The sequence below is a fragment of the Gorilla gorilla genome, chromosome 10 (genome assembly GCF_029281585.2).
Source record: "Gorilla gorilla gorilla isolate KB3781 chromosome 10, NHGRI_mGorGor1-v2.1_pri, whole genome shotgun sequence".
In the NCBI taxonomy this organism is placed as follows: Eukaryota; Metazoa; Chordata; class Mammalia; order Primates; family Hominidae; genus Gorilla; species Gorilla gorilla.
The window spans coordinates 91715686-91738797 of NC_073234.2; the positions used below are offsets into that span (position 1 = coordinate 91715686).

Genomic DNA, 23112 nt, shown 5'->3' on the forward strand with positions numbered 1-23112 from the left:
CAATTATATTAAATTATATTCATCTGAAAGGTTTAATCCTGAGCCAAAATCCAGAGAGAATTAAAAATGAAAATTTCAGCTGAAAGAAATTAACCTACGGACTAAAATCAAGTAAGTTTTGCTTAACCTACCCTATTCTCACTTAAAGTGATTAGGGCAAATAATCTGTACAAAAGGGGGAAAGTCTTGGAAAGAGGTTCCAACAAATACCCATTCCTCTATCAGTAGCCCACCCCATTCCATCCTATCTCATTCGGGCACCAGGTACTTGGGATTAAGATAAAGCTCCAGATCGTAGGTCTGCAAAGAAATAACATAAAAGGTCAGGTAATGGAGATTTTAAAGAGAGTGGGGAAAAAAAGAAAAAAAAAAAAACCTGGGCAACATAGTGAGACTATGTCTCAATAAATAAATAAACAGATAAGCCAGCCAGCCAGCCCAGTGTGGTAATACAGGCCTGTAGTTCTCACTACTGGGCAGGTTGAGACTGGAAGATGGCTTGAGCCCAGGAGTTCCAGGTTACAGTGAGCTATGATTGTGCCACTGCACTGCAGCCTGGGCAACAGAGTGAGTCCCTGGCTCTAAAAAATTTTTTAAAGTAATACAGACAGAAAAAAAAAAAGAAACAGGCAAAATGATAGGGAAGAAATGTCTAAATCAGGCTATATGAAGAAGAGGAGAATAGCAGTCTAACTTTGAGAAGAGCAACCTCAATGCTGATGAAAGTGGTTACAGAGCAGAAGCCAAGGGGTGGGGAAAGGGAGGAAATAGAAAAGTCTAATGTTTTTCCTGCAAAGCAACAAAAAGACCTGAATCTCAAGAAAGTCTTTGCACTACTGCCCAGTTTCCCTGGAGAAATGCTTTTTTACCGTTAACTACAATAAATGCTTCAGGGAATAAAACCACAAATAGGATACAGTTCCATTCCAAACAGAATATAAATGAATTTCACAAATACCAGGTAGAGTAAGTCCAGTGCCATTACTAAAAACATGTTACTCTACAGAAAGACAGATTATGTCTCATAGTTATAAGGTTTCACACATGATGTAATATTTGAGACTGATCTTGAAGAATATATGGACAGGAGAAAAGAGCAAGGAGGAGTAGGCAGAAATCATTCTTAATAGAAGGGACATCATGCACAGACAAGGTGAATAATTAGCATGGCTATATTTGGGAAAGATAAAGTAAATCACGTTGGCTGGAATCAAGGAAATACATTTCTACACCTGATTATAGCAGCTAAACAAATTTTAAGCCGGTTCTTAGGCCATATAATGGGAAGATATGCAAATTTCAGTCCTAGATACACTACTAAAATTCTAGGCCTGCCAACTAATTTTGTGAACAGTATGGTCTCTGAAACATTACCAACTCAGCGGCAATATCTACTTACTGGAAGTTATCACCACTGTGGAGATTGTTAGCACGTAGTAAGCCATAGAAAGTCACATGTGTGCTATCTGATGAAACACTCAGGTCATGTTCCTTTCCTTCTCTGATCATTGTACGTTTAAGAAGACTAGAACATTTCAAAGCCAACTCCAAAGCATCCATCCAGCACCTTCCTAAAAGAACACAGATTCATAAGCACTATAATTTTTAAAACTATGAAACTAGCATGCATCTTAACTTACCCTGTTACCACTATTTCTTTGAGAAACATGCACTGGAAAAGTTAATCTGAACATAACATCTTGCTAGAATTTAATGAAATCTTTCCGTTTTTCAAATGCTTTTCACATACTAAGCACACCACTGATAAATGAATAGTATACAGCATGCATTAGAAACTATACCCAATCTAAAATAAACATACTTTATTTTTCAAACCTTAGAACATTAACATGCAGTATAATTTGAAGGTATCAAGCAAGGTACATAAAATACACTTGAGGATTTATGATTCTACTATAAACAAACTATCTGAAGTAACTGTTTTTGTTAATAGGAGGTCTATCCTCAAGATTAACAACCATTCTGCTTGTATGTATGAAACTTTTTAAGACAGGAAAATGCCTATATAATGCTACCATTAACTGCCATATTAGTTAAGAGAAACATTAATAGTTTTATTTTTTAAGTAAAAATTTAAAAGTGAATTAGCAGAAAACTTTTCATTTATATTTGTTTAGGGCTCTTAATTTTCATATATATCACTTCAAGATTTGCTGGGAATATCAGCCAAGTAAAGCATCTTCATATTGAAAGCTCATACCTATATTTTAATTTAAAAAAACCATGGGGCAGGTGCAGTGGCTCACGCCTGTAATCCCAGCACTTTGGGAGGCCGAGGCAGGCGGATCACGAGGTCAGGAGATCGAGACCATCCTGGCTAACACAGTGAAACCCTGTCTCTACTGAAAATACAAAAAAATTAGCCAGGTGTGGTGGCAGGCGCCTGTAGTCCCAGCCACTCGGGAGACTGAGGCAGGAGAATGGCATGAACCCGGGAGACGGAGCTTGCAGTGAGCCGAGATCACATCACTGCACTCCAGCCTGGGCGACAGAGCGAGACTCCATCTCAAAAAAAAAAAAAAAAAAAAAATCTGAGGCCAGGTGCGATGGCTCACGCCTGTAATCCCAGCACTTTGGGAGGCCGAGGCAAGCGAATCATGAGGTCAAGAGTGTGAGACCATCCTGACCAACATGGTGAAACCCCGTCTCTACTAAAAATACAACAATTAGCTGGGCGTGGTGGCATGTGCCTGTAATCCCAGCTACCCGGGAGGCTGAGGCAGGAGAGTCACTTATACCAGGGAGTCAGAGGTTGCAGTGAGCCGAGATCGTGCCACTGCACTCCAGCCTGGCAACAGAGCGAGACTCCATCTCAAAAAAAAAAAAAACAAAAACAAAACAAAACAAAAAAAATCAGATAAAAGTAAACTTTGGAAGGTTAGAAGATTCCCTATACCAACCTTGTCTAAACTATGAAACATGAAAGCATGAAAGTGAGGACAAAATCCATTATTAATTATTAAGATTTTAAAGTTACCTTGATATCATTTAAGTTTTTCTCTCTCCATATTTGCTTCATGAATTAAGTGTTAAAGGAGGAATAAAAAAGGTTGTACTCGAATCTCTTACGTAAAAAAAAACAAAACCAAAACAATGTATACGTCTCATAAACGGTAACATTTAGTAGTAAAATATAAAAAGTATTAAATGTATCTTTAAGAGTACCATAAAGACCACTAACAAATAAAAAGGTGTTAATATGTCCATGGAGGATGAAGAAGAAAACTCTGAACTTCTAACTCTTCAGTAAATCACACAATGCTTCCTTTCTATCAGATTTCTGTCTACTAAGTTACTCATATATTTAGCATTCAAAACAATTTATGATTACCATGCTTCTGCTGCAAATGCCATACTAAAAATATATTTCCCCAGAATAATACAAAGTGGCATAAAAAAAACTCTTAAAAATGAAGACCAAAATCCAATCCATCAAAAACTATACTTACCATCTGACTCTGAAGTAGCTCGGATGATCAAATAACTGCTAGGTAAGGGTTGAGTAATGGATCCAACCGCTTCACCTTTTGGACCCTTAATAACAAAATAAACAAAATAAATGGTATAGAGTAATTATTATGAGATCTCATCTTTAAACTATCCAATATTATCTGTAATAATCTAAATCAGGTATGGATTATAATCTAAAAGCAAACGAGCTTTAATTTCATTATTCTTGAGAATGCAAATGTTAAGTATTAAGAAAAATTTTCTAACAAATATATCTCCTTAGCAGAAAACTGAACAAATGAATTATCACTTAAATATTATCTCTACATACTGCTTACATACTAAAGAGAACCTAAAGTTTACCATATTAAACCAAATTTTAACAATGTCCATCCCATGGATACAACTAATGAGATAAGAAATACTAAATTTCTAGAAGGCTAAAGAAAGCATGTGGAAATAGAATTAAAATTAAAAAAAAGAGAAATGAATTTTAACTTGGTCTAGGGAAAAATAAATCACTGTATAACCAATGACATACACCTGTTTTTAAACACCAACTATATAAGCTGATTTTATTTTTCCAGAAACATGAAAGAAAAAGAAATTCTGTCGTTGTTGTTGGCTAGGGTTGTTTGTTTTAGAAGTATACAATACCAACACTAATTAGTATCACCAATGCTAAACTTAGGTAGACACGAATCTGGAAAGAAAACTAAGTATTGAATTTAAAGTATAATTTTGATACAAAAGCATAATTTTTAAGTTGTTTTCAAAGGGTTCTTTAAAGTTATTAGGTCAAAAAACGAAATAAATTTCCAAAAAAGCATAAAACATTAGAAAGTAAAGATGTAGATTCAAAATGAAAACAGAAAAAAAATTAATATGACTTTAACAAATACCATAATAATCTGCATTTTCAAATAGCTTTACAATTTATGGGCCAGTTCCTAAAACCAGTATATAGTGGGACATGGAATCAGACTGCCTGGGTTTCAATCATGGCTCCATGCTAGAAAAACAGGGTTCAATCTCTTTATGTGTACAATGGGAAGAAACTGTATCCTCCTTATAGGTATGAGAATTAAATAAATGATTTCATGTAAAATATTCAAGTACCTGACACAAAGAACTCACAGCTGTTACTATTTCTTAATCACAAACACTGGCTTCTAAAATATTTAAACAATATCCTAAGTTGGTTTTGCTTGTGGGAAGTATTTATATAATTATACAGATTTCTCTCTTCTTCCAATATTAAGAATGAAACATTATAAATTTGACACTAAAATCATTAATGGCTTAAAAATTTATTTTAATGCTTGCAATTCTTAAGAGTAGTAGAATACTATATATATATATACATATATGTGTGTATATATAGTATTTTTGTATATGTATATATATGGTATTTATATATATGTTTATATATATATTTTTTGTTGTTTAAAAAGGTTTTGAAAGTCATTTTCTCCACTTGAGAATCGCTTAATATATAAATGTCAGAGGTTCGGGGGGTTAAATTCTTTCCCCTGCAGGAAGCACCTAACCTCAGAACGGAACTAACTCGGTGATCTCAAATTTATTCTCGCTGTGACTCCAGACTACTGAAATAATGATTAAAAAGTCCAAGTCTTTTCCTAGGTGTATGTGTATTACGTTATTAAGCAATACCCTCCCCGCCCACGAAAAAAGGATTAAGCTACTTTTAGTTAACCGTAATCTCAATTAGGTGGTTTTCCCTAAAGGAGAAATTCTACCTTCTTTATTCTACGATAGCTGGCCTTCTTAGAAACTAAAGCAATGATCATTTTGTAAAAACTTAAACTAGGCTAGGCATGGTGGCTCACATCTGTAATCCCAGCACTTTGGGAGGCTGAGGCAGGAGGGCCCAGGAATTCAAGACCAGCCTGGGCAACACAGAAAGACCCCATCTCTACAAAAAATGTTTTAAAAAATTAGCTGAGCATGGTGATATGTGCCTGTGGTCCTAGCTACTTGCGGGGCTGCAGTGGGAGAACTGCTTAAGCATGGGAGGTTGAGGCTGCAGTGAGCAGTGATCATGCCACTGCAGTCCAGCCTAGGTGACAGCAAAACCTTGCCTTAAAAACACACATACATACACAAAACCACTTAAACTTGATTCATTTATTCAGTTAGTATAATGCTTGTTTGTTTTTTTGAGACAGGGTCTTGTTCTGTTGCCCAGGCTGAAGTGTAGTGGCACGCTCATGGCTCACTGAAGCCTCCTCGACCTCCCAAGCTTAAGTGATCCTCCCACCACAGACTCCTGAATAGCTGGGACTACAGGTACATGCCACCATACTTGGTTAATTTTTGTATTTTTTGTAGAGACGGGGTTTCGCTATGTTGCCCAGGCTGGTCTCGAACTCCTGAGCTCAAGCGATCCAACTGCCCTGGCCTACCAAAGTGCTGGGATTACAGGAATGAGCCACTGCACCCAGCCACAGTAATGCTTTTCAGTTATAAAAAACATTAATGCTTCATCTTTAAAGAAACCTGCCTCTTTCTCAAGAGTAAGTAATTTAAAAAAAATTTTTTTTTTTTAAGAGTAAGAAAGATTGCTTCTGCTTATAGGCTTCCCATCACACCTTTACATCACTACAGGAAAGACCATAAAAATAAATGGCAGTTTCTGTTCCAGGGAATCCTACTTATCATTTTGACAAAGAGAAAAATCACAGGGGGTGGGGAGGGGGGGTGGGGACAGGTGGGTGGGGAAAAAAAAACCAACAACAATAAATATAATACAATGTTACAAAGCCAAGTTAGTAATTAGAAACTGAAAAAAACAGTACAAATTGAATCCCCAAGGGCAAAAGAGATAAAAAGATGCAATATAAAAAGTTAGACCTCAAAGGTAAAGCTTTTTGGTGCACATTTTGTTGTGGGTAGAGGCAGAATGGGGGAATAATGCACTGGAAAGCAGAACAGATTTATAAGTCCTGGCAGAGGACTAAACTCATTTGATTGATGTATCTCAGTTCTATTCATGGATTATCATCTTTACCTTTCACCTATATAACAAGGGCTTACATACCTTCACTGCCCAAATAGATTGCTCCAAAGGATGGAAAAGTTTGAAACAAAAGCCATCCTTTTTTGATGGACGTTCAATGATTTCACAGGCATTCAGAAGAACTGTTCCTACCCACTGACCATTTTTTTGGGTTTTATAGATCAGTAGCACCCCAGGTTTCAACACACACCATAACTTGGTCCAGCTCTTCAGAGTACCACGAATCTACAGAAAGATAAATTTATTTTAAAAAGGAAGATCTGTTCTCCAAGGTCCAAACGAAAAAACTGCAAATAAGATGTTTTAATCTAAAATTTCCATAACACGTACACTTTAAATATTTTATTTAAAAGCTACTACATGGCAAGCACAGCAAACAGACATGAAAATGACATGGCTCTTATTTCTAAGAAACTTAAATTTTAGTGGGAGACACGCCAACAGTTTCAAAGTAGTGTACTAAGTAGGATAATTTTCCTAATCTCCCTGACCAGGTCAGGGGCCATTAAAATATGCTTTCTTAGTACTGATATTCTTCTTTTTCTAACACTGATCATGGCTGTAATCTTATTTGTGTGCATATGATGATTCTGCTTAAAACAATTTTTCCCCTTCACCACATCAACAGTGCTGAAAACACCGCTGGCACACACTAGGCATTCCCTAAGTATTTGGTGAGTGGTAGGAAGAGAAAATAACTTCCTCCTAGCCCCTAAAATTACCTTATTCAAATTACTTTGTTCCTAGTAATTACATAAAGTATGCCATTTAAATTTATTGGAGGATATTTTAAAATCAAGTTACATGAATCCCTATACTCTCATAAAATGTTCTTCATCCTAGGGTTTAATGCTATGTCAATAGTAAGTCTAAAACTACTTTTTCTATAAATTTCTATTTCCATCATCTATTAAAATTGTGTCTATGCAATTCAGTGAATTCAAAATAGTGAAAGGATGTTAATATTTAGATCAAAAATAAGAATTATACTTGTATTTACTGTAAAACATCTGTTATTTCAATGCACCTACATGAAGTACGAAATAATACAGGATTCCTTAATCCCCCAAATAGGCATATCACAGTAACTCTCAACAAGAAACATTTAGAAAGAAGGAGTTTGGAGCCAGGCATGAAGAAAAGAGAAAATCTAAGATACATGTATATGTAAAAGAATGGTAAGACAAGAGAGGCGAAAGGAAGATAGGTACCCTGAAATAACATTTTGGATCATGGAGATGCAACAGAACATGGAGGACAAATTATCAGAAGGAAGGTAAGGCAGAGAAAGTCAGCCAGGCCAGGGGATGTGTTGGGGACTTAACAGAGGGCAGCTTTAACTCTGAAAAACCTAAGTGAGATCTTGAGCTAATGCACTCCTAAGTAGAGTCAAAACAAGCTGGAAGGTGTTATTAGCACAAGATGGAAAACCCTAGAATTAGTTAACTGAATTGTCAGGGAAACTATCACTAGACTCTCATTTTAGTGAGGGGAGTCCTATGACAGATTTCATAAGGATTATGAGGTCAGAGGCCTTAGTAAGTCTTGGCAAAAGTGGGTTGGGGTGATTCTCAGGTACATGCCAAGTACTAAAATTTTCTGTGAGTCAGAGTCCTACGAGATCACTCTTAAACTCAGGATTCCTACAGCTGTCTTTCAGATAAGAATGAGAAAGAGGATAGAGTGACCAGGATGAAAGAAAAGGAAAGAAAAATAACCAGAGGCCAAAAGAATAGGGTCTGGAAACAGCAATGTGTGCTTGTCTGATAATTAAGAATTTTCATTTTTTAAAAATATATTATGTATCCAACTGATTATTTTAAAATAGCTTTTATATTAAGTTTGTCTCATCTTTTCAATAATATACCAAGTATATGGAATACTTAACAATAACTGGAATAGCAAGCAATGTATTTTTTACAGCATATTGTATTAGACAACGTATCACACAAACCAAAAAGTTTTAAAAGAACTATACTGTATGTAATTGATGCTATTGTTAAGAAAGACATTAAGATTCCTTCTCTTCATTAAGATGGGAACACAGAACCTCCGGGAATACAATAATAGTTTCTTTGCCAGTGAAAAACAATCATTTTAGGAGCTGTTTTTGTCTTGTAGGCATTAGGTATACTCCAGGCTTTTCCATTCCAGTAGGTAAACATCCAGCAATCTGAATTCATGATTCAAAACACACTGACCTTTAACCAATCAGCCATAACAATAACAGAAGGATCTGTGATTGTACTGAGCAGCTCCTTTGTGGCTCTTTTCTTTTCTTCTCGGTAATTTTTCTTTTGTACCTATTTTATAGAAATAATAGAAAAGATAAAAACTCAACAGAAATGAGCAATTTATTTTAAGTTCAGGGGTACAAATTCAGGTTTGTTATATAGGTAAACCTGTGTCATGGGGTTTTGTTGTACATATTTTATCATTCAGGTATTAAGCCTAGTACCCATTACTTACTTTTCCTGATCCTCTCCCTCCTCCCACCCTCACCCTCTGAAAGGCTCCAGTGTGTGTTGTGTCCCTCTGTGTGTCCATGTGTTCTCATCATTTTGCTTCCACTTCTAAGTGAGAACATGCAGTATTGGTTTCTGAGTTAGTCTGCTAAGGATAATGCCCTCCAGCTCCATGCATGTCTTTGTAAAAGACATGATGTCATTCTTTATTATGGCCACATAGTATTCCATGGTGTATCACGTTTTCTTTATCCAGTCTCTCATTGATGGGCATTTAGGTTGATTCCATGTCTTTGCTATTGTGAACAGTGCTGCAATGAACATATACATGCAGGTGTCTTTATAACAGAATGATTACATTCCCTAGGTTATATACCCAGTAATGGGATTGCTAGGTCGAATGGTAGTTCTGTCTTTAGGTCTTTGTGGAATCACTACACTGTCTTTTATCCTAATCTAGTATTCTAAAGAGGTTTAGAATTTCATACTATAATGGTGGGAGTAGAAAAGTCTAAACCGCTTTAGAATTCCAGAATCTTACAATAAAAATACTGTATTTTTTTTTTTTTTTTGAGCAGGAGTTAGTCTTAGACAACCAAGGTTAGAATCTAGTTTTTCTGATCACTAGTCCAGTTCTATGTATCTTTTAAATAATTTTACCTTTTTTTTTTTTTTGAGACAGTCTCACTCTGTAACCCAGGCTGGAGTGCAGTGGCGGAATCTCAGCTCACTACAACCTCCGCCTCCTGGGTCAACGCAATTCTTGTGCCTCAGCCTCCCAAGCAGCTGGGATTACAGGCATATGCCACCATGCCTGGCTAAGTTTTGCATTTTTTGTAGAGATGGGGTTTCACTATGTTGGCCAGAATAGTCTTGAACTCCTGGCCTCAAGTGATCCGCCCGCCTCTCAAAGTGCTGGGATTACAGGCATGAGCCACCACACCTGGCCAATTTTACCTCTTTTTAATTACACAATGCATAAACACAGCCTCACAATAAAAATTTCAAACATAAAGCTAGAAGCCATTTTTATTATACCCCCAACCTATTCCAATCCTCTGAATTGATGACTGTTAACCTTCTGGAAAACACTGTCTTTTCAGACCTTTTCTAAGTAACAACCTATAGAAACATGTAGATTTTGTGTTTAGCATGCAAAAAGTTTCCCCAATAAACATTTTTTGAAGAGTATTCATGTCTGTATCATTCTCATTATTTTAAATGTTACATAGGATTCCCACTGCAAATTAAAATAATAAGAGAGCTAACCCTGAGGGCATTCTGTGAACCAGCCACAGTTCTAAGCACTTTACTTGTATTGTCATTATGTCATTTAATCCTCACAACAACCTTGTGAAGTAGAAGTATTATTATCCTTATTTTACAGACACGAAAACTGAGGCAGAGACAGTAACCTGCTCAGAATCATACATTTAGTAAACTGTAGAGTCAGGATTCAAACAGGGGCAAACTAGCTCCCAAAGCTATTTTTTTAACCACTGGCCTATACTGCTTCTATAATATTTATTAATATATTCTCTTACTGATAGAAACCTTCTCTGTTACCAATTTTTTCAGATAACAAAGAATGCCACAACTGTTTGCAATTGGAAGTTTTGCTCTCTTTCCCAATACTAATATGTAAGTTATAAATAATTAAGAAACCATAACTATAAAATTAATTTATCCAAAATATGAAAGTTTCACCTTCATAAGTTAATTCTGATAATTTGAGGAATCAGCAGTGAACTAATGAGGTCTTATTGTTGCTTTGTTGTTATAATTTGGATGGGAAAAGAGTGATGATAACCTATTAGTGACTACATTTTTAAAAACTAACAAAATCTTCCACCAGAAAAGTTGCATTTAATGATAAACAGACTAGACATAATACAATCTTAATAATTCTATACCCTCAAAACTTTAGATTTTGGTCTTTATTAATCTATCTGATTTAATATGGGATGCAAATACAAATATATATAGGACCAGGCATGGAACACAAATGGTAAAAGAGACTAGTCAGGAACCAGAGCCAGTTGGAAAGCATGTGTTTCTTAAGCTCCAGATTCTATGGCCACTCAGGAAGGTAAGCCCAGTGCTACATATTTCTCAGAGAAATTGGAAATCTGGACTTTTAATTAACTGTTGGGTCAAAATTTTAAAACATTATGCAGGTCAAGTTCAGGCCATGACCCAGGAGTTAGCAATCTCTAATTTCAATGGGTGCCAGAGTTCCCACTAGGAGTTCCACAACATAGTGATAATATACCTAGTTTGGATACAGCTGTATAGAGATAACACGTCCTCAGCCTCTGCAGTTGCCATTTGAGGCCTAAAGCAGTCTGCTCTGTGACAGTCATCAATCAATCTTATCAGTTGACCACAGTGTACCATACAAATATTAACATTTTCTATGTGTGCCTGCCTGTACCACTGGATGTTTTTTCTTTCTTTAGGAACACACATATATATTTATCCTATTAGTCTACTTCCAAACACACATGCAAAGCACAATGTAAATTACCTTTCAGAAACAACTGGAAACTAACCTTAAGAGATTCTTTTTTTGTGAGTTTGCTTGAAGTTGAACTGTCCTTCTCTGAGCCATTATAAAGTTTAGATTCAGACTGAAATCATACAGAAACAAGAGAAATTAAATCCTTCAGATTTTCTACAAGTCGCATAAAAATTCATGTTAAAACTATGTGACATTTTTCTCATTTATTGCTATGATTTAAGCAAATGTCAATTTTCAATAGAATTTTTCCCTATATGTCTTTAAAAATGAATCCATGTTAAATCCATAAATATAAAAAAGTTAAAACTAATCAGTATACAAACCTACAATGTGAAGTTAAATAAGATCATCTGTAGATTTTACATTCTATTTTTTTAAGAGTATTTCTAAGAACATATATAATTATTTAGTTATTCTTAGCACAAAAGTAGCCAAAGCAATGTTATCTTTTAACAGTTGAAATATTCTAAAAACAAACAAAGACACAAATTCTAACAAGCTGATGCACATATTGCCCTGCTTCTACTCCTCCTTCAATAGGAAGAAATACAAACACCTTTAGAAACTAGTATTAAGCCACTCTATCTAATTCGTACAGCGTGTAAACACCAATATTTCTAGGATCTACTACTTCCTACCTATTAAGTGAGTAGGATTTCCTCACTAAATTATTCATGTGTTAAATTTCTTTCCAGACTTTCAGTTTACACTTCACATTTTTATTTAATCTTCACAAGAATCTTGAAAAATAGGCACAACAGATTGTTTAATCTCCATTTTACAAATCACGAAAGGGAGGCTCAGGAAGGTTGATTTTCCAAACTAACAATCATTAACATTGCGGAGATCAGAACCCAGGTTTCCTAATGCAATGCTTGTTTAAAGAGACCACATAGGTTTATCAGAGTAGAAAAGCACAAAAGTTAAAAGCTCTATTTATTTTGGAAAAACAAATTAAACATACTCCTTCAATGTCCATAAGTTTTATTTTTATCTATTGTTAGACATAGGAAAAGGCACTAAAGTTCTTAGCAGTACTCCTAAGCAGTGCCAAGAAAGTATACAGAACTTGATTCAAATGGTGGCTTTCAAATGTTGAGCAGCCAGATGTGCATAATACCACTAGATATCATCAAGGATACACACCTTTGTATACAATTCCCTCAATTTTTAGATTAATAAGAACAGATAACACATTTATTTGTCAATGATACCCAGTGTGTATCACCCGAAGAAAAGAATGAACTTAGTAAATATCTAACGAATTAATAAAATGAAAATAAAATAGGTACTTGCAGCTCATTTCTCTCATCTCTCCTAAAAACACTTCTGCTACTTGGTATGAAAGATGGGCTATTAAGGTGATGGTATTAACTGGCTGAACCAGAAGGGAAATGCAAACAATTCTCAATGTAGAAATCAACCTAGTTAAACTTTTGGGAAAGTTACTCCTTTAAGAATTGGAGTTGAAACATCACATTAATTACTCCAATGATGATCGCATATATTGTGATACCAAAACAATTTCATAACATTCCTCAAGCCAAACAGGTTTCTGTCTTCTCCTTGGCCCTGGGAACACAAAATGGCATGGCTATTGTCAGAAGAATATGATGGCTTAAAATTATTAGGAGATTCTACTTCCCACAACTTAATAGGACAATGTTTAGTGTACTTTTTAGAAACTATTAAATAAAAAATACTGATAGTATTAGCTTAAAAGTTAATGAACATTCATGGTTGTTTACTATCTACCAAGTACAGTTAACTCTTGAACAACACAGGTTTGAACTGCGTGGGTCACTTATAGGCAGATTTTTTTTCTACGGAAGTTACATTGAGTGTACCTGCCTTTCTTGCTTCCTCTACCACCTTCTCCGCCTCTTCTGCCTCTGCCACCTGAGACAGCAAGACTAACTCTTCCTCGTCAGCCTACTCAATGTGAAGATAATAAAGATAGACCTTTCTGATGATCCACTTCCACTTAATAAACAGTAAATATACTTTCTCTTATGATTTTTTAAATAACATATTCTTTCCTCTAGCTTACTTTATTGTAAGAATACAGTATACAATACATATACAAAATATGTGTTAATTGACTATGTTATCAGTAAGGCTTCTGGTCAACAGTACACAATTACAGTAGTTAAGTTTTTAGGGAGTCAAAAGTTATATGCAGATTTTTATATGCACAGGGGAGGGCAGGGTCAGTGCCCCTAACTTCCATGTTGTTCGAGGATCAACTGTATATACGAAATATTTATATACTCAAAGCAAACTTAGGAGATAGTAGTTGTATCCCTCTTTTACTAATGAGGACACTAAAACTAACAGATTAATATCTTTCCAAAGTCACAAAGCTACAAAGTGGATGAGCTGGGATTTGTACCCTACTCTAATTCCCAGCTTCATGTTCTTAGTTATCTCACTATATTAATTTCTTATCTTTTAAAACTGTTCTTATGGTATCTTAAAGTTAAGATCTATCTTTATGAACAAGGAGAAATCTGTGGCCGGGCGTGGTGACTCATGCTGGTAATCCCAGCACTTTGGGAGGCTAAGGCGGGAGGATTGCTTGAGCCCAGGAGTTCAAAACCGGCCTGGGCAACATGGTGAGACACCGTCTCTATGAAAAATAAAAAAATTAGCTGGGCATAGTGGTGTGTCCCTGTAGTCCCAGCTATTCGGGAGGTTGAGACAGGAGAATCACCCGAGCCTAGGAGTTTGAAGCTGCAGTGAGCACTGATTGCACCACTGCACTCCAGCCCAGATGATAAAGTGAGACCTTGTCTTGAAAAAAATCAAATTTGTTTCCCTAACAATTCTATATGATAAGCTCTAGCGTGGTTATTCCTAAAAGATTACTGTACATAGGGGACCAGCAGGTCAGAAGGGTGTCACATGAGCTTGGTAAACCGACCTCAAGGAATCTTTAACTCACATATCTCAAGGAATCTCTGCCATAACGTGCAGTCTAGTTCTGTAATACAAAAAGGAATGACCAAGTTCCACAGTCTTTTCTAAATTACTACCTCGGTTTTCTGAATCAAAACACCTTTCAAATGCCAAAAATGTAAACGATTTTTTTGTTGGGGATAGTTTACTAAACTAAGTTTCCCTTCCTTCATAAACTTTATTGACCACTTTCTAAATGATGACCATCAAGATAGGCAGGTTTAACGTATATTACTGCTTGCCTCTTTGTTAAATGGCATTAGAATGCTTAGCATGTTATATATTTTTTACTTCTTTCCTTCTCTTTTTCTTCTTTCTTTTCCCCTTTAACTGCTATCCCCTTATAGGCTCTGTGACTTTGAGAAGTTAATCTGTCAGTCTTAGTTTCTTCATCTGTAAAATGAAGATACTACTACTAATTTATAGGGTTGCTTTGAGGGTTAAATGATACTTAAAGTGTTTAACTTAGTACTTGGTAATATATTGTTTCAGGTTTATGACTATATCTCAGATTGCAGGTGCTATCAAAAATCTGACCTTTAGAGATTTAAATAATGGGGCATTTATTTATGAAAATACTTTGCAATTTGCTTTGAAAATTACAAAATGCTACAGATACAAGGAACAACAAGGATAATGATAAGTTACTGTGATCACATCAGACATTTTGGTTTAGAAAGGTTTGTTAACTATCCAGGTAAATGTACATTTTAAAGCAAGTAAAAGATGATTTAGCAAACCTACAAGGCAAACAGTTAAACGGTTGAAAAATCAACTTAAAGAGATGTGAGCTCAAAAACTCCTTATCCTTTTAACAGAATTCCTTTTATCCCACTAGACACATTAGTTATGTTGTAATTCCTTTTGTTGAGATGGATAATTAAAAATTCATTTTAAAATGCTACTTTGTTTGGGATAATCTGATTAACCGACTTTTCCAATTCACTCATTCATACAATGAAAAAGCCTAGGAAAAGGTGCATGAGAAAGAGGAACTGCCTTATTTTTTGAGACAGGTCTCACTCTGTCACCCAGTCTGGAGTGCAGTGGTGTGATCACAGCTCACTGCAGCCTCCAACTCCTGGGCTCAAGTGATCCTCCCACCTTAGCTTCCTGAGTAGCTGGGACCACAGGAACATGCCACCACGTGTGGCTAATTTTTTGATTTGTAGAGTCAAGGTCTCGCTAGGTTGCCCAGGCTGGTCTCGAACTCCTGGGCTCATGCAATTCTTCCACCTCAGCCTCCCAAAATGCTGGGATTACAAGCACAAGCCACTGTGCCCAGCTCCTTTATTTTTAAATAATGTCTCGGGGATGAGGCAGGTGTAATTCATTGTGTTAATCAGGCTCAATCATGAATTTTAAGAAATAACATTTAACCTAAAATCCTGTGACCAAAATGAGAGTATTCATATTTTTTGCATCAAGTTGGGAAAAGTTAAAATTGATGTCCTCAGTTACACAACTTAATCATGAAAGGAATAATAAATCTTGTTTTCCAAAATTACTCAGATAAGAATAAAAATCTTCAGAATTCCACAAGTATGAGATTTAATGATAAATGTATAAATTTTACAACTGTTCTGAAAAACAAGAGAGTTGGTTGCATGCTCATATATATACACAAATTTATATATTTGAGACAAGGTCTCACTTTGTCTCTCAGGCCAGAGTGCAGTGGCGCAAACATGGCTCACTTGCAGCGTCAACCTCCTGGGCTCAAGCATCTCCTGCCTTAGCCCCCCAGGTAGCTGGGATCACAGGCATGTGCCACCACACCCGGCTAATTTTTGTATTTTTTGTAGAGACAGGGTCTTGTCATGTCTAGGCTGGTCTTAAACTCCTGAGCTCAAGCAATCTTCCCATCTCAGCCTCCCCAAGTGCTGGGATTATAGGCATGAAACATTGCACCCAGCAGAATGTTAAAATATTTAAAGACAATGTAGCAACTATAGACATCTTAAGCTAATAGAATAAACTAAGATTAAATCTAAATTATGAGAAAATCAGTAAGTTTCAGCTCTTGGAAAATAATATGATGAGTATAATTTTACTTATATACCAAATAGTTATGTTAAGAATCCCATTCATTTACTCTAATGCTTTATTCGTAAGAAAATAAATTCTTAACTATCTACTGTTAACCAGCTATTTTGTCAGGTACTTTCTGCACCACAGTCTGGGAGGTAAGATCTTACCTCCCGTGAACAAAAAAGAAAACTGAAGCCACTGTGAATTCTAGTTTTAAGACTTACTATTTTGAGTCTTGGGGAATTAATTTGTCTGAGCCTCAGTTTGTTCATTCATAAAATGGGGCCAATAATACCTGTCTTCTAGTATTGTTATGAACGTTAAAATGGCCCAAGTAAACTCTCAACAAAAAGTAGTTATTAAGTTGGGCATGATGGCAATGTGCCTGCAGTCCCAGCTACTTGGGAGGCTGAGGTGGGAGGACTGATTGAGCCCAGGAGTTCGAATCCAGCTTGGGCAATATAGTGAGGCCCTCATCTCTTAAAAAAAAAAAAAAAAAAAGGTAGCTATTAATGGCCGGGCACGGTGGCTCACGCCTGTAATCTCAGCACTTTGGGAGGCCGAGGCGGGCAGATCACAAGGTCAGGAGATCGAGACCATCCTGGCTAACACGGTGAAACCCCGTCTCTACTAAAAATACAAAAAAATTAGCCAGCTGTGGTGGCGGGCGCCTGTAGTCCCAGCTACTCGGGAGGCTGAGGCAGAAGAATGGCGTGAACCCAGGAGGCAGAGCTTGCAGTGAGCCGAGATCGCACCACTGTACTCCAGCCTGGGTGACAGAGCGAGACTCCTCAAAAAAAAAAAAAAAAAAAGTAGCTATTAATATCATTGTAACTAGCAGCTAAAAACTTATAGGTAATAGGAGAGTCAAGATTCAAATTGACTCTTCACTTGAAAGCAGTGCTGCCCAGTAGAATGTTCTAAATGACAGATGTCCTATATCTGAGCTGTCCAGTGTGGCAGCCACTAGCCATATGTGGTTACTGAGCATTTAAGGTGTGACTAGTATAATTGAGGAGCTGGATTTCTAATTTTATTTAATTTTAATTAATTTAAAGATCCACATATGACTAGATGCTACTGTACCCAAAGCATAGTTCTAAAGCTTGTGGGTTCCTCCCCGCCCCCCATTAAGGCACACAGCTTCATTTAAGGTATGCAAAGTTCCTTTTCAGGCCTCCCCTCTTAAAGGGTACATATAGATGGCAAATAGGTAGCTGTGGTATGTAGGTCTTTGTGTTTAGGTGTTTAGGCTTTTGAGTAGGAATACCATTATACCATGTATTCACCAATTCTGGTATTAATTGCTTGAAAATAGATCTTTTTAAAAAAAACTCTATAAATCTCATTGTATTTCTAGCTGTGGCAGACCTAAGATAAATTATTTCCTACTTTCTTTAATAATACAGATCATGTAAAATGATTGACAGGGCTCAAAACTCACTACCCCAAAATATAGGGGCATACTGACTCTTCTAAGCTGAAGGAAACTGAGACAACTTGAAAAGCAGAAAGGTCACTCTCTGACCTTCTGCCTTTCTGCTCTGAAGCAGGCCACAATATAATTCTCTGACCTTGCCCTGAAGCAGGTGCTCTACCTATCCTTAGAAGAAAGAATCCAAACACACAGAGATACCAAGAAGAAGCTGAACAAACAGAACTTGCTAAATTCCCCTCAGTGTATTAGCATCATATAATACCCCTCAACCTTTGTCCAATCATACTTCTGTGACTGTCTGCTCTTCATCAAACCAAAGCATAAAAATACACAGATTTCCCTGTTCTTTTGGGTCTTCATTTCTGAAAGCTCCTGTGTCACACAGAGCTTATGTTAAATAAATGTGTATGCTTTTCTCTTGTTCATCTTTCTTTTGTTACGGGGATCTCAGCCATGAACCTTGCAATGGGGAAAGAAATATTTTCTCCCATTGGTGATCCAGGCATTTCTCATACATGTTATATAAATACAAAGTACTTTTAAACTTCTAGCCTAAGTACTTTACACTAATATGATAGATGAACTTTTGTGTAATGTATACATAAAAAGTGGGAATAATATTTATGTAAAATCATACATAAAAACGTACTGTGCAAGCCTCTCAACCACTCTCAAGAACAGGAGCAAAAAATGTGGGTTGTAAGAGCAAGCCCAACTGCTGAGAATAACAGAGAATTCCGTTTTTAGAAACAGTTATCTTACAGTCATTGAAGTTTGATTCCATAAACATAAAAGCTCCCCTGCTACATATCTTACCAGAAAGAACAGCCAAAAGCTGAATTCCTTCACAAATTATAGAAAATCTAGTGAACTAAAAACCCATAGGGAAACTGGTTACTGCATCACATGGCGTTTCTCAAATCTGAATTTTCTTAAAGAAAAAAATGCTTAACAGGCCTAAGAATGTGTCTAAGTATCCCAGTTTCAGAAATACTGATTCATAAACTATGTTTTATTCTAAGAAAATGTCTGTCAATAGTAGGCAATTACTACTGCAAAGCTCTGGCTTTTAACTGGTAAAATATATGTATTTTGATTGTCATCTGAATGAACTCAAAACACTTAAGATTTTTTTTTTTAAAGCCATAAACCCTGAGAATATATCTGAATGCAATCCTCAGACTCAAGTTTGAGAAGTGCTGCTATAGCAGAGATACCAGAAACAGTATTACTCTGGCAGGAAAACTGGTTACCAATCAGCTGTATTTCTAAGTAACCAACAATACTTATATTAGCCCCAATGGAACTTCACTCTTTTAATACACACTACATGGTTCAGATGTATCAACATAAAAACATGACAAAAAAGCTTCATAGGATTTCAGTGTTAGTTCCCTCATCTCAAATATTAAGAATATGTCATAATCATGTATTTGCTTATATATGCTTACCTTGCTCTTTGACATAGAAAGTGAAGATTCATCTTTATTTTGAGAAATATCTTCCTTCCCTCTTTCAAAACCTTAAAAAAATAGTCAGCATATCAGTATTACTACTTTTGAACATGTATAATAAGTCATTCATTTTCAAGTATAGACTATATTTGATATAAATCAGTGCACGAAGCCTGTACACACAGCTTTAAACTATTAAAGATCTCTAGAGGGTCATATCTAGTATAATCCTTTAGAATTAAGGCTTAGAAACAATGAAGTATTTCCCTGAACCCACCAACATCGTGAAATATCTCTTCTTTGCTCCTGCAGAACTTTGCATAAATTCAGCGCTTATAGAGCTTTTATTCTAGTGAGCTGGTTTCCAGCAACAAATTCTAACTCACGGAACCAACTCAACATACTTTTCATACCTCTGGTCAAAATGGAGAACAATTTCAGATGAGGTGATGAAAGACTGTGGAAATAAATCTGGACTGACTTTTTAAAAATCTTATAATGTGCATATGGTGAGAATTAGATGAAGATACATACAAAGCACTTAGCATAGTGTTTTTGCACATAGCATACATTCAATTAATGTTCATCTTTATTATCATTTTCTATTCTTATTCTAAAAGGATGAATCTTAAATACAAGAGTGCAGTGAGACAAACATGCATATACTCCTGCAATCATATAACACTTTAATATAGCACTATGCATAAACCAATTAACAAATTACTATTACAAAGGTACAATTATATTGAGACTTGTGTGGCAGGTATAAAAGGAGCAGTACACATTTTAATTTTAATGAGGTTTTTCTATTTTTGAGGACAGGTACTATTAACTCTTCCCTATAATTATTTGTTCAGAGTCCAATAAAAGCCTATATTTAAAAATATGTATAATCATTCATAAAGCAGCATTTTTTAAAAAGTCAAGTAGTACCAGTGCCTAAAGTATTTTAAAAACACTTCTAGCACATCAAGGATAATACCATTGATTCTGTATTTGGTTTATTAATGTAGCAGCTAAAAAAACTGTTCCATTTTCTTAATCAGATATTTTACTGAAAATTTTATATGATATAAAAAAAGGGATCTTTTTTCCTTCTCTGGTAAGAAAAAAGATCACTCAATCTCAATACTGAAAATAAAATGTAAAAAAAATGAAACTTTCATAAATGCAACATGGAATTTTAAATGAAACTAGTTAGTGATTTGGGGTAGTGGTCTCTTCCAAGTATCCTCCCCACTCCTACAATGAGACAGAAACCTACATCCCTATTAGAATGGCTAAAATTAAAAGGACTAACACCATCCAGGTACAGGTGAAAACATTGAGCAACTGAAACTCTGTTCACTACTGGTGAGAACATAGAGTGGCATAACAACTTTGAAAAACTACTTGACTGTATCTATTAAAGTTAAATGTACAAACATTCTACACGGAGGAATTCTAATCCTAGATATACCCAACAGAAATGAGTGTGTACATCCATCAAAAGAGAGGCACAAGAATGTTCACAGAAGCTTTATTCATAATAGCCAAAATCTGGAACCACTTCAAATGGCTATTAAGAGTAAAATTAATGAATTCACTATAGTATGGTCACACTATGGAAAATTAGACAGCAACAAAAAAGAACAACAAATATTGAGTGAGAAGCCAACTCTCCCCATTAAAAAAAAGTACGTACCATATGATTCTATTTACAAATAATCTACGGCGTTAGATGTTGGAACAGTAGTTTACCTTTTGGAGGAAATACTGACTCGGAGGGGTGTGAGAGAGCCTTCTGCTATGGGAAGTGATTACACGTGTCTATACGTAACTAAAAATTCAAAAGCTGCACACTTAATTACATGTAAATTATACCTCAATAAAAATAATTTTAAAACACACCCTTTCCCTACTCTTCCATTTTATTGCGTTTCTCTTGCTTTGACATCCTATGCCACCTAGTCTATATCCCTTTAACTTGTTCTGTATCTGGCTAATTCTGATTCATTTATCAGCAATAATGATATTTATACTAATTAACACAATAATATTAATAAAAGCAATAATAAAGCAACCAATATCTATTTGTGAGAACCCGAGTGTGACACACTATGCTATAGGTTTCATTTTTTTCTAATCTTTAAAACAATGCCACACACACAAAAAAATTAACCATATTTTACAGTTGAAAAAACTGAAGCTCACAGAAATTACGTTGACCAACATCAACAAGTGACTATCAGAGCTGATTTAAACTTAGGTCTACATTTAAAACTCATGCTGTTTCTACAATGCCATGGTGCCTCTCAAGACGCAAGGCCACCCCTTCAGGGAGGCCTTGTTTTGACTTTGCAGGCATAGTTAGCTGTTCCTTTCTATGACACAAACAGCACTTCACACATACTTGTACTACAGTATTTACTGCAGTATACTCCAATTATCTTTATGCTCATGTTGACCGTTGAGTTCCTGAAAAGGGTCTAATCTTTGTATATTCTCTGAAACTTAAAAATTTCATAAATTAATCAAAAATTTAATAGAAAGAACTCCATTTTTACTTCTAAAGGTTTTAGAAAATGTGAAATACAGCACATCTTCAGAAAAATGCCTAAAACATAAATGTATAACAGAGAGAATACTTACTTAACAACCTCCCAGATCAAGAAATAGAGAATTGCTAACATTTCATAAGATTCCTCCTCAGTGCAATTCTTAATCACAATCCACCCTTTGTCTTCACAAGTAATTCGACTTGTGCAATAATTATTTACTAGCGTGTCACAGCAGGTACTTCATTCGTTTTCACTGCTGATTAGAACCCTACTGCATGACTATACCACTATTTATCCATTCCACCATTATCAGACACTTGGATTGTTCGTAATTTTCCCCTGATGAACAATAGTGCTATGAATATTCTTGGAAATGTATCGTGGTAGACACCTCTAAGTTTCTCTAAGGTTTAAATCTAGAAGGAGGAATCCTGGGTCACAGAGCATGTGTAACTTAAACTTTATACCAAACTATGCAAAAGTTCTCTTTTCTCCATAACCGTAGTAACTTCAGTATTGAAAAACTTTTAATATTTTTGGCAGTCTGGTGGGTGCACAGTAGTTTGTCAGTGAAGTTTTAGTTTGCGTGTCCCTGATTACTAATGGTGTTGAGAACTTTCTCATGTTAATTGGCTAATTTCGTCTTTGTGAAGAACGTCTTCAGATCTTTTGTATATTAAAAAAAATCGCCTATCTTTTCTTATTAGGTAAGAATTCTTGATATAGTCTAGATACTAGTCCTTTGCCAAATGTATTTGTTGTCAACATCTCCTTATTCTGTGGCTTTTTACAGGCTATATGGTTTCTTTTGGTGAAGAGCTTTTAATTTTCATGTAGTCAAATTTAGCAATCTCTTTCTTTAAAGGTTAATGCTTTGGGGTCTTAAACTCTTCCCTAAATCTGCAGTCATAAAAATATTTTCCAATAATGTAGTTTCACTTTTTGCATCTACATCTACAATCCACCTGGAATTGACATTTGAGTACAGTGTGATATACGGGTACAATTTCACTTTCTTTGCATTTAGACACCAACTGACCTGCCACCGTTTATTGAAAAGAACTTCTTTTATCCATATGTGTCAAATGTTCACAAATGTGTAGGTCTGTTTCTGCACACCCTATCTGTTCTGTTCATCTAGCACTTAAAGTACAATATTGCCTAGAAATGGTGAATGCAGGCATTCTTGTTTCT

The 23112-nt window shown here is 35.7% G+C and overlaps 1 protein-coding gene across 5 annotated transcripts in view; it reads right to left on the reverse strand.

Annotated features, from left to right (window-relative positions):
* Positions 1 to 23112, reverse strand: part of OSBPL8 (oxysterol binding protein like 8) — a 208715-nt gene that overhangs the window by 39405 nt on the left and 146198 nt on the right. For all 5 annotated transcript variants that reach the window (XM_019039086.4, XM_019039087.4, XM_063694172.1 and 2 more), the window contains 6 exons: positions 19376 to 19446; positions 11529 to 11606; positions 8713 to 8814; positions 6533 to 6736; positions 3471 to 3555; positions 1400 to 1571 (listed from right to left, as the gene is read on the reverse strand). In XM_019039086.4, coding sequence (XP_018894631.2) covers positions 1400 to 1571; positions 3471 to 3555; positions 6533 to 6736; positions 8713 to 8814; positions 11529 to 11606; positions 19376 to 19446 — 712 coding nt within the window. The remainder of the gene's footprint in view (positions 1 to 1399; positions 1572 to 3470; positions 3556 to 6532; positions 6737 to 8712; positions 8815 to 11528; positions 11607 to 19375; positions 19447 to 23112) is intronic.